We start from the raw sequence: 11,529 nt of genomic DNA, 5'->3' as shown, positions 1-11,529 counted from the left end.
CATCTGATCTTCAAATAATTTTTTTTTTCCAATTATCTTGAAAGTTCTTAACTCGTGGGTACAAAAGAATTGATGATGTAAATAAGAGTATAATCTCAAAAATGGATATATTCAAGAAACCCATTATTTTTCTTTCAAAAAGATGTCACAAAAATCTGGTCTTCAGATAACTTTTTTTCAAATATCTTGAAAGTTCATAACTTGTGGGTACAAAACAATTGACAATGTAAATAAGAGTATAATCTCAAATAATGAATATCTTTAAGAAACCCATTTTGTTTTCAAAAAGATGTCACAAACATCTGATCTTCAAATAATTTTTTTTTCCACTTATCTTGAAAGTTCTTAACTCGTGGGTACAAAAGAATTGATGATGTAAATAAGAGTATAATCTCAAAAATGGATATATTCAAGAAACCCATTATTTTTCTTTCAAAAAGATGTCACAAAAATCTCATCTTCAGATAATTTTTTTTTCAAATATCTTGAAAGTTCTTAACTTGTGGGTACAAACATTTGACAATGTAAATAATAGTATAATCTCAAAAATGAATATCTTGAAGAAACCCATAATTTCCTTTTCAAAAAGATGTCACAAAAATCTGATCTTCAGATAATTTTTTGGTTCAAATATCTTGAAAGTTTTTAACTTGTGGGTACAAACCCATAACTTTTTTTTTCAAAAAGAGGTCACAAAAATATGATCTTCAGATAATATTTTTTTCCAAATATCTTGAAAGTTCTTAACTTGTGGGTACAAAACAATTGACAATGTAAATAAGAGTATAATCTCAAATGGGGTGGGTTGTTTTCCCGACAAAAATTGATGAAAACTTGTGCAAGTCAAATAATTCAGTGGTGGCGTGGAGGATTGACAAAGACCGGTGGGGGCCCCAAGCACATGAACAAGTTCTGCCGTAGCCATACAAGCCATGCTCACAAGTTACAATCGCGCAGCGTCGTCTGATGAGAAATCGAGCAGATTAAAGGCTTGCCTGGGCGATTAAATTCTGAGCATGACGTCAAATTGCGAGTAGGTGGGAAAAGGAGGGACCGATTTCAGTCACCGTCATGCTGCGGCCGCAAAGAGCTTCATCTCCTTCGTTTTGCTCAGAACCCAGATCTATTTTCTAGCGTTTTCCTCTTTTTTAGGCGTTTTTGCCACCTGGGTTCTGTGGACAGAGTCAGATCTTGCGTTTGTCCTCCGGATATTCCTTGTGGAATGATTTCTTGTGTCGGTTCTGGACTTATTTTAGCGATAAAACTGAATTTTTTCGTTGTTTTTTTTCTGATCTGAATCTGCATTGATTGGGAAGATGGTATAATCGAGGGAGAAGTTCGTTGTTTATCTGTAGCGTCTCCTCCTATCAGTTCTGAAGAGTTTTCGACATGGGTGCTTGCTCTGAGAGCATGGTCAAGGAGCTAAGAGATCTGGTTGAGGATGGTATGTGCGTGATTTTTCTGATTTCGGTTCTCTCTGATCTGTTTTTTGACTTTTATTTTGCTTTATTTTCATGCTCCTCGATGATCAGAAGATGAGAAACTCCGGATCACGTTCAAGGTGAAGGCTCGAACCTTGTGGTTTTACTTGATTTGATTCTTCAGTTCGAAAGATACGGTGGAAACATTGTTTTTATTTCTTCTTTAATTTGATTTTTATGGAAACATTTTTCTTCCTACTCATGAAATGGATTGCATTATTTTCTCCTGAGTTCTTCGTTGCTGTGAAGTCATCTTCTGTCTTTTGTGGATCAACATATCATGTAGATTCAGGCAGAAATTAACACTACGTGTCATGATTTTGTTTCAAATATGCGTTGTTGTGATTTACAGGCATGGTTTTTTTTTCTTTGATTTTCTTTATTTTTGTAGTTCATCCATTATTTTTGAGGCTATTCTCCCTGTTGAAATAATGCGTTGATGGAAGAATGATCACCAAGTGTGTATCTGTTAGGATTCCAAAATCCTATCTCTCTTGTCTTTAGAGTGGTCACCAGAAGGGTATTTTAGTTATTTGCCTTTAGATTAGTTTCCCTTTAAGTAGATGCAGATCTCTTCTATGGAGGTCAAATAAGAAGATGAATCAACTGGGAGATCCTCTCTCTTTCTTTCTTTCTATCTGTCTCTATCTCTCTCTGTTTGATTCAGAATTGGGGTTAGTCTCCACGTGTAAATTTCTTGGAAGGGTAGGAGGAGAGTGACACAGAGAGACACAGAGAGAAGAGAGAAAAGGATACTAATGACATAGGGAAAAATCAAGAGTATCTCCTGATCAAATGGAGCAAATATGTTCTTGAATCCTTGACTCCCCTTTGCAGGGGGGACTGAAAGTCAATGTCGAGAACTACTTTTAGGTTAAATGCAATTGAAACGATCCACCTCTTATCGTGTGGCCATTAGGGGATTTTTTTCATCTTTCATTTTTGTTCTCGCATTTCCTTTCATTTTTCATGTCCTTTTGGAAACGACACCTGCGCTGACAATGCCCACTTCGTCGGCCCTCGTCACTCTTGGCAACGTCCAGTTCACCAAATCTTCTTCATCTTCATTCCTCTCTGCTGCGTCAATCCTGCCGGACCATCCTCTCTCGTTCCCTTTCATGATACAACCTTTACAGATCATATCAGAAATACCCTGAATTGAGATCGTACCAGTTTAATGTATAATGATTTCTCACGCACCACGTGCAACCAATATAAGAATATTTATTATCAGAAAATGGAGTTAAATTACATAATTTTTTCCATACAAGGCATGCGGAGTTCCGGTGGAATTTCTGAAAATGTTGTATATTGATGAAAAGATGAGCGCAAAGTATTTAATTTTTTTTGAAGAAGAAAATGAGCACAAAGTATGTCTCGTCTGTAAGGAACTTTCAAACGCCAGGTTTAAACACCATGCGAATGTTTATTAACTGAAACGTGAAGGAATTCATTATTTTTGAAGAGCTAGGTTTTTTAACCATAGGAGACAAAAGTAAGGGCACTTAGTTCTTCCTTGCAATAAAAATTCCGCAGAAATTCCTGGAAATAATGTGAATTGTTGGAAAAGTGATCATAAAGTATGTTTCTTTTAAAAATGTGGTTTTAACGACTATAAGAATATTTATTATCAGAATTTGAAGTATAGTTACTTAAAACTCTCTATAGAGAAAAAGTTTTTGTTTGTGTACGTTTTCGGCTTTAAGTTCTGAACTGGATGAATATTTTGGGTCCACATGTCTCATACACCTTTTGCCGTTTTCAGAATATGCATCAAGGATATCCTGATGAAACTCTCATTCGATTTCTCAAAGCGAGAGATTGGGATATTCACAAAGCACATAAGATGGCGAGTAATTAAATTTTCTTGTTTTCCTAATGTTTGTACTCATTAAATCAATAACCATCGTCAGTTTCTTTCAGCTTTTGGAATGCCTCAATTGGCGCATAGAAAACGAGATTGATCAAATATTATCTGTAAGTGTTTTAACATATGACCTCAACTCTTTAAGTTTTTCTTTAGATTTGTAGACTCCTGTCATCGTTTATTTTTGTAGCCATCACTCGTTTATTCTTTGGAGCATTGCGAGATGATTTATTTAATAAATCCTTTTTTTCATGCGGAGAGCCTGATAAATACCAATAATCATACGGCTAATATTGAAATTAAAACGTTGAAAATTAATATCAATGATTACTTTATCTAGTAATGAATGTAATAAACGGTTGGTTGTAACTGTGACAAAATGGAATATCTTATTATGTTGCGGTGCTATGAATAATCTTGAATATGAATAGTCAGGTGATGTTGTGCTCACTGTTATCAGGTAAGGAATTTCAAAAGTTTTGCCGTTCTATTCTAAACCTCAGAAAATCATATCTTACCTTTGGATTACTCTGATCGAAACTCGTATTCTCTTTTGCAGAAACCTATTGTCCCAATTGAGCTCTACAGAGCAGTGCGTGATTCCCAACTGATTGGGTTATCTGGATACTCGAAAGAGGTAAGTTGATTAGCACATATTGATCGCTATCTTGTTTTTCTTAAGCATTTCGTATATTAAAACAATTTTTTTGAAAAGTTGTATATTAAAATAATATCAACTATATCTTATCACTTACGTGCAGTAGATGGTTTAACAGGTTTCCAGGGGCTCATAATTGAGATTATCTTCTTATGATGAAAATCTTTGTTATTTATTTCTCCATAGACCAATTTCATGTTGTAGAACTAGTCGTATACTTGGTATCAAGAACTTCATCTTACTGGTGATTTTGGCCGTTAGATTCTTCATTGTTTGTTTACCATTTTGTCAGGGAATTCCCGTATTTGCTGTGGGAGTTGGCCTAAGCACATTTGACAAAGCTTCCGTAAGAAATTCATCATCTTAAACTTTGTTTTTGTGGAACAAGTCTGATAAAAACCCAGAGTCATTCTTAGTGTTTAAAGAGATATTTTGTTTTGGATTTGAAAAAAACGTAGACTGTGGTTAACTATATGTTCTTCTTTGGATCCTTTCAATTAATCCTTTCAATCAAGTATTGAAAGATGAGGCTGAGATCAATAAAACTTGTAAATTTTATTTATGTTATTGTTAGGATACCCGTTTTTATCCGGGTTATCTCTGTCATTCAAGCACAGGGGCAATATAACCTTCCCTAAGGACCTATAACTATTTTTCTATCTTTCTCTTTCTACCCTCCCAAGAGAATGACTGTCTGATAGTTTATCTCACACAGGTTCACTATTACGTTCAATCACACATCCAAGTCAATGAGTATCGAGATCGCGTGGTCTTGGTTAGTTCTTTCGCAGCACGTTAATAAAGTAGTCATTTTCCGCATGTTTATCCTCCATTGTGATTATTCGTTCTATTTGCAGCCTGCTGCATCAAAGAAACATGGCTGTTACGTTGGGGCTTGTCTGAAAGTCTTAGATATGACTGGCCTTAAGATATCAGCGTTGAGCCAGATTAAGGTGCGTGGATTTGATTCCAGACTTGTCATCCTTTCTTTCATTTTGTAATTATTACATTTTAAAAAAAAGGTTTCTCTTTTTTGTTCTATCTTTTTTATACTGAATTGCTTTTATCGCAGCTACTGACCATCATCTCCACCGTTGATGACCTTAACTACCCGGAGAAGACAGATATCTACTTTATCGTGAATGCCCCTTATATATTTTCTGCTTGCTGGAAGGTGTCCTGTAACTTCTTTCTTTTTGCATTTTTTTATTTTTTCCTTTTTCCCTTCATTTTATTTTTTAAATAATGTGTAAATTCTTTCTTGTTTAGTTTGCCCTTTGTGGTAGTAGTGTCATGTTGAAAAATTTGCTACGTGGTGCTTATTTACGGCATTTATTGAATTTTTGATTTGTTTCTCAAGGGTGAATTCATCCTCCAGATAAGTAATTCCTTTGCCCGGATGCCGACTGTCGCAGGTTGTGAAACCTTTGCTGCAAGAGAGAACCCGGAAGAAGATCAAGCTTCTTCAAGGCTCCGGTCAAGAAGAATTGTTAAAAGTAAGATATTTCCCTTTGCTTTATACTGTGATATTCACAGTTTTCTTTTTGAAAGCTTTCGTAAAAAGTGAGAAAGAGTCAACAATCTTAAAGGCTAACTCCTTTTCTGAGACAACACAGTGGGCCTAGAGAGAGGGAGAGCGGCCAGGTTTGTATCATCTAATAACTTTGGCCAGCCAAAATTCGGCCATTCTCTCTCTTATATACCTTTCAACTGTTTAAGTCAGTCCAACTTCTTAAGGTTGACATATAATACTTGAAATTCATGTTCTTCAACATTTTGTGAAATCAATTTTCTGAATAGCAACCCAACAGTGTTGGAGCCCAACTTTCTTGAAGGGATCGACTCATTCAATCTTTTCTTAGAAAACACTTAAATCTTTGATTTGCACCATGATGATGTATTAAACTGTGTCAAACTAGGTGATGGACTCGTCTTCGCTGCCGCATTTCTGCCGAAAGGACGGTTCTGGGTCAGCGCGTCATGCGTCCACAGGAACTGGAAACTGCTACTCCCTTGACCATCCCTTCCACCAGAAGCTCTACAGCTACATCAGAGGAGAGGCTCAGAGGGCACGGCCAGCCCAGCTAGTTAAGGAAGGATCCTTCCACGTCGATGTCCCCCTGCTCGAACTTGACCAGTCCGAAATCGCCCACACAATTGAGTGTGAGCTCCACAAGCTTGAGGATCAGAAGCTCAACAAGCGTATGAATGGCCTTACCATCTTGCGAGACTGAGGGACCATCAAATCCTCTTCTGTTCTTTCCCAGAAGTCATTGGCTTGTTGCAGAGAATTTCCCAGGTTTGACTTCTAGAGAGGAGAGAAGTCAAATGGTAGGGTCAGGTTTGTGTAATGTGATAACTTTGACCAGCCCATTGGTGGGTTCTTTCAAAAGGCCCGTTGCAGAGAATTCGCCAGTTCTGTTTTTAGAGAGGGTTGGTGCAACGGAAGAGAGAGGTTAGAGATACATATCTTAATATGTATCCTACATGTGTCCTACAAAAGGTTATAGTTATGAGAAGATTAGTGAACTAAACCTCAATGCATTAAATTCATGAATCCATCATACTGTTTGTATAAAAATTATCATGACCACATCCTAATAAGACTATAAAAAGCCAACAGAGAGGATAAAAAAGGGAAGAAGCAAAAAAATATAAAACACAAATTTCTGCAGAATACTATGCCATAAGACCCTTCAAGTTGTATTTATTTTTATATAAAATAGCTAGAGATGTAAATTCTAATCGACAATTTCTTCAGAGATTAATAGGTAGTTAAATGGATTACTTGATAAAGGTTGAGATAAGACATAGAAACCAGAATTACTAAGAACAAAGAAAATGGGTGAAGTACGTTAACATGGAGGGAAATGAAAGGAGTCAGTAATGAAAAAATAAAAAACACATAGAATTCATATAAAAAACCTAGAGATAAAAGATATGCCAATAAGTTGTATCTATCTATACTTTTACTAGACTAAAATACACTATGCAATAGACTTAAATATAAGAAGTACAATATACTTATCATGAAATGACAAAAGAGATGCAGATGTTATGGATATCTCATGTAGTATCTCTAAAAATCTTACATCAAAGATAAAACTATATAATGATAGATTCAATGTGTAAAGAAAATATACTTATAACAATGTGCATTGCTGCAGGGACCTTAAACACCAAAACTCCCGAACTCCAAACTCCAGAACTCCAAATGGTTATAATGATAAATAATCTCAGGGAAGTTTCAAGCTCAGATTATTAGAGGAAGATATAGGCAGCAAGATTTATAAACAAGAAGATACTAACACATATAAATAGATGTAATTTTTTTAGATAGAGATGGAGAGGTGAGACATGGTAGGAAGAAATGAAGTGTTAGAAGATATTTATTTTGACAGATAGAGCCATGAGTTAAAGGCACAATCATAAACCTAAGTCTTAAGAAAGAACACATTATGTGCATTATAAATTTTTAGAATGTGTAATATATTTAGAAAAATATAGTAAAAATATATTTATAAAATTAATTAAAAAATTGAGTGACAAGAAAATGTGAGACGATACTGATATTATGCTAAGGAGAGTAATTACAAGATAGTGATAATTAGGATTTGAGATGGTCGAGTAAATGAGAGAATGAAATGATGAGGACTCAAAGAATGACAAGAGTAAGGTAGAGAATGAGTCGAGCACAGCAAATGATGAGTGGTAAGACATGATTAGAGAATAGTAAATGACGGAGGTGATGTGATGGTGAGACATGTTAGTGAATTTAATCTAAGCTAAAAATGATGTTAAGAAAGAACCATGTAAGGTGATGATGCTTACCATATAACCCTATATTCCACTGATATCACCGTGATTTGTAAGTTTAGTTAAGCTCTCCCTCTTTTGTGTTGCTTCTTCCCGCACACCCCCGACACCAAGAGTAGACTTGATGGATATCAGAAATTCACTATCTTTGAATCAACCCATTCATTAGGAGGCAAGTTTAATGATAAATTTGATAGTGATCTATGCCTCTTTTTATAGATCAGAGGGTATGGATGGAAAGAGGGGCGTATAGTCAAAGCATCCCTGAAAAGTTCAGTTCAATCGGACCTCTTTATTGTCGGATATCAAGCTTTGAAGTTTGAGCAATCCTATCCATCCATCTTTTCTCTCTCCTAGTCATCGACACTGATGCTTCCGCTTTTTCCATTTCCAGTTAAGTCATCTGCTGTTAATCATTGGCATGATTACCTTATCTTCGAAGATCACGTGCTCCGAGAATGCCAGCTGTACCTATACATGTGCCAAAATTTTATATCTTTAAGACAACCATTTTAAGGCAAGAAATCAAGTCTCCATAAATATAATGTCAAAAAATATCTATAAAAATATATATCATGAATCAAAGAATCAATTTCTTTAAGAATATGATATCGGAAAATCCTTAAAAAATACCATTAATAAAAAAATTAAAATATCACTTAAAAAATTTAATCATTTAAAGGTTGGTAACATGCATTTATAATTGTTTTGCTGCATAAAATATGTGAAAATTTGATACAAATAACCCAATAATTTACCTATTATTAGTATCCACACAGTCCTTGGCATGTTGAATCTTTCTCTGCATCTCAAAGAGCTCCATTAATGCTTGATAAACTAGAAATTAGGGTTAAAAGGCCTCCGTAAGTAATTTTCTTCTTCTTTTTCTCAAATTTAACGGATTTGGATCACTTTTCTCTCCGTAAACATGGAAGAAAGAGTTGAACCAACAAACCTGATGCAGGAAGACTGCATATAATGTATTGGGGTAGAACTTATGGCCAGGATAGAAAGTGGGGGAAAAGACAAGTTTAAATATATGAGGGAAAATGTGTTTAGTCCTTGGATCTATTCTAAGGATTTAGGTGGCAGTTACATCTTGAATCCAACTTGATTCTATTTTATCCTTCAATAAGAAATCAGCTTCAGCCTTTGAATTTATGCAGTTATTAACACTACTCATGCCTCCTCTTGACATGGTCTCCAAAGAGGCTTAAGTTAATTATTTTATCCTCCTTGAATACAAGGCCTAATATTCTCATCCAGGTTATGACTTAAGCATCTGATCATCCTTTATTTTCATATAAATTAAATATTCTTTTTTACATAAATCTTGCAACAGAATACAAATCTAAAGAAATAGTACAAAAATTTATTTGATTCAAGAGAATCAAGTTGTTTTAGTCTCAAAAATGAATAAGTTCAATAAATTAGGACTCAATATGTAGTGAAAGTGTTTCCACTTTTAATTGTGAGTAATGTATAATTTGTACCCAGAAATAAAAGAATGTTTACATTAGTCATAATCATAATTAAGCATCTTTATATGTTCGATGTTATAATCAATCCAACATCAATATCGCATGGGGAGGCGGGATGATGCCCAAGGAGACAAGGGAGAAGAAGGATAGACATCTTAAGAAATTTTACTGAGGAGTATCATTCAAAGCTTTGTCCTATTTGTACTCAATGGTATTTTAATGCAGAACCCTAAAATTTAAGAACATACATGAGAGCCGATGCATGTGACCCGCATATCCAACCTTATAAAAGAACTATTTCATGCATTAGTTAATTTATTAACTTTAATGGATCCATGATGAAAATGGGAAAAATCATCAATTAACCTTATCAACCTATATAATAATTAATAAATAATATATTTAAGTCAGTTTATAGATTGAGTTAGAAGCCTCTCCTTCGGAATATATAAAATAGTATATCAACACTCTCATTGAACCTTACTTTCATCTGTTATCATGTACCTACATTCCCGAACTCTCTTGATGCTCCTATGATGATGTGGGATATGATGAAAAATCAAACTAAAAGAAAATAATCCCATCTTGATCAATCAAATGCCTACGTGGACTTGTTGCACCATTCAAGGTAGTATTGTCTAGAATCCTATGATTAGGGAATCATAGCACATAATCAAAACACAATTGCCTTTCCAAAGTATGCCTTTGTTGTATCTTGGCTAAGGGTCACTTTTTCAACTCTGGAATGAATCAAATGATTAACTTTTTGGTATGATACCATTCAGAGATTCATACTAATCAGTTCAATCAGTTCTTTCTTTAAAAGCAAACCGCCTATTTTCCCTGGATATCTCCACATTAATGGCTGCATGACATGCCAAACTCAACATATCATTAAGACATATAATTGTGTTATTTTGGGGTATCTTGATGTCCTTTTTTAATATTCTTTAAATAGGAATATTTAAAACCATTTCATAAATACTAGTAATCTTTGTATAATGATATCATCACAATTATTATTTAGAGCATCTCATGAGTTTTATACTGTATCAATGAATCAATATATTACCAATGAATTTTTAATGTGATGTAGAATTTTTTATTCATTTCTGGTAATATATGTGTCCATAAGTATGTACTTGACTTTCTATCCATCACTGCTATAACCTAACAGTATATAGCGTTTAATTACCTTTTTTTGACATTGTATCATATCATTTTAGAACTTAAGGATTAGTTTTAGAGAGTAAATATGATGGCGGAGTCTGTAAGCTCATCCCATATCATCTACCTATGGTATTGCATTATTGTCATCCATAGTTGACTTTAATGTCCTTTTGCATTACTGCTATTTAACTAGGATTCTCCAAGATAAAAAAATCTATGTTTGAGCAACCATTCTCATCTTACCGTTGAGTCTTATTAAATGGGCAAACATCATTACAATTGCTACAAATGATTTTGCTTTTTTTCTAATGACTCCCCTTTTTATTTGGTTTTATTAAAATGTGGGGGATCATTCTCAAACCATCTCTTTCCTTTTCTGCCGTTACTAGATTATATTCATTGATGGTTGTACCCACATCCCTGTGTATATCTCGCCAAAGATTCCCATGATGTTTTTGTTGGGTTCTAGGGGCCTTGACTTGGATGAATAAATATAAAACGATACGCAGCGGAAGATTCTTTTTGCGAATCGAACGACATCAACAAAAACACTAAAACGGCGTACCTTTACAAGAATCCGATTCGTGATTTCTTTGATCCTGGAGCGAGACGAGTCGAGCTGCTCAAGTGTGCAGCCTCTAGACGTATCCACGCGATCCTCGGCACGTCGGATCTCCTCCTTCTCATAGACGAGCCCCGTTCTATCTCCGTCGGCATCGTTACGTCATCCCGATCACATCAGGGCTGGAGAGGGGGTGTGGGGAGAATGGAGAAGAAGGGGAAGGCCCCTGAAAAATTCTGGCGTGGGTGAATTTCGTTCAGGGCCTTCCCCTATTTATACTAAGCAGGTATTTTTCATAAAACCCCCCAAAACTTAAGTATATCTTCCAACGTGCAAAAGACCATTTGCGTGTGACCCTCTAGGCCCATGTATCAGTCTAGTTAACAACTCCAGCGGCCCAATAACCTTTATTGGCCTTCCAAATTAATTAACTATATCATCATATAGATTAATTAACTTCGGATCGATTTAACCCAATCGATAGGTCGAGACTC

At 35.1% G+C, this 11,529-nt stretch overlaps 1 protein-coding gene across 3 annotated transcripts; it reads left to right on the top strand.

Moving 5' to 3' along the window:
* The first annotated feature begins 896 nt into the window (after window positions 1–896).
* Window positions 897–6,414, top strand: LOC144708448 (SEC14 cytosolic factor-like). Of its 3 annotated transcripts, XM_078581774.1 has the most exons (12): window positions 897–1,033; window positions 1,317–1,444; window positions 1,533–1,561; window positions 3,247–3,330; window positions 3,405–3,458; window positions 3,908–3,985; window positions 4,299–4,352; window positions 4,722–4,781; window positions 4,864–4,959; window positions 5,079–5,180; window positions 5,422–5,502; window positions 5,926–6,414. In XM_078581774.1, exons 2-12 carry the CDS (start codon window positions 1,390–1,392, stop codon window positions 6,238–6,240), a joined length of 1,008 nt encoding a protein of 335 aa, XP_078437900.1. In that variant the 5' UTR covers window positions 897–1,033; window positions 1,317–1,389; the 3' UTR covers window positions 6,241–6,414. The 3 variants fall into 3 exon arrangements, with proteins under 3 accessions (XP_078437900.1, XP_078437901.1, XP_078437899.1); XM_078581775.1 differs by having other exon boundaries at window positions 913–1,444; window positions 3,247–3,334; XM_078581773.1 differs by having other exon boundaries at window positions 914–1,444.
* Window positions 6,415–11,529: the final 5,115 nt, after the last annotated feature.

The sequence above is a fragment of the Wolffia australiana genome, chromosome 10 (assembly GCF_029677425.1).
Source record: "Wolffia australiana isolate 7733 chromosome 10, ASM2967742v1".
NCBI classification, from domain to species: Eukaryota; Viridiplantae; Streptophyta; class Magnoliopsida; order Alismatales; family Araceae; genus Wolffia; species Wolffia australiana.
Note: the sequence above shows the minus strand (reverse complement) of the source record. Positions and strands in the feature narration are given on the sequence as shown.

Coding starts and splice junctions, on each gene's coding strand:
- LOC144708448 (XM_078581774.1), top strand. CDS start 1,390: ATGGGTGCTTGCTCTGAGAGCATGGTCAAGGAGCTAAGAGATCTGGTT. Junction 3,986..4,298: donor TATCTGGATACTCGAAAGAG/GTAAGTTGATTA, acceptor CCATTTTGTCAG/GGAATTCCCGTATTTGCTGT. Junction 4,960..5,078: donor CAGCGTTGAGCCAGATTAAG/GTGCGTGGATTT, acceptor CTTTTATCGCAG/CTACTGACCATCATCTCCAC.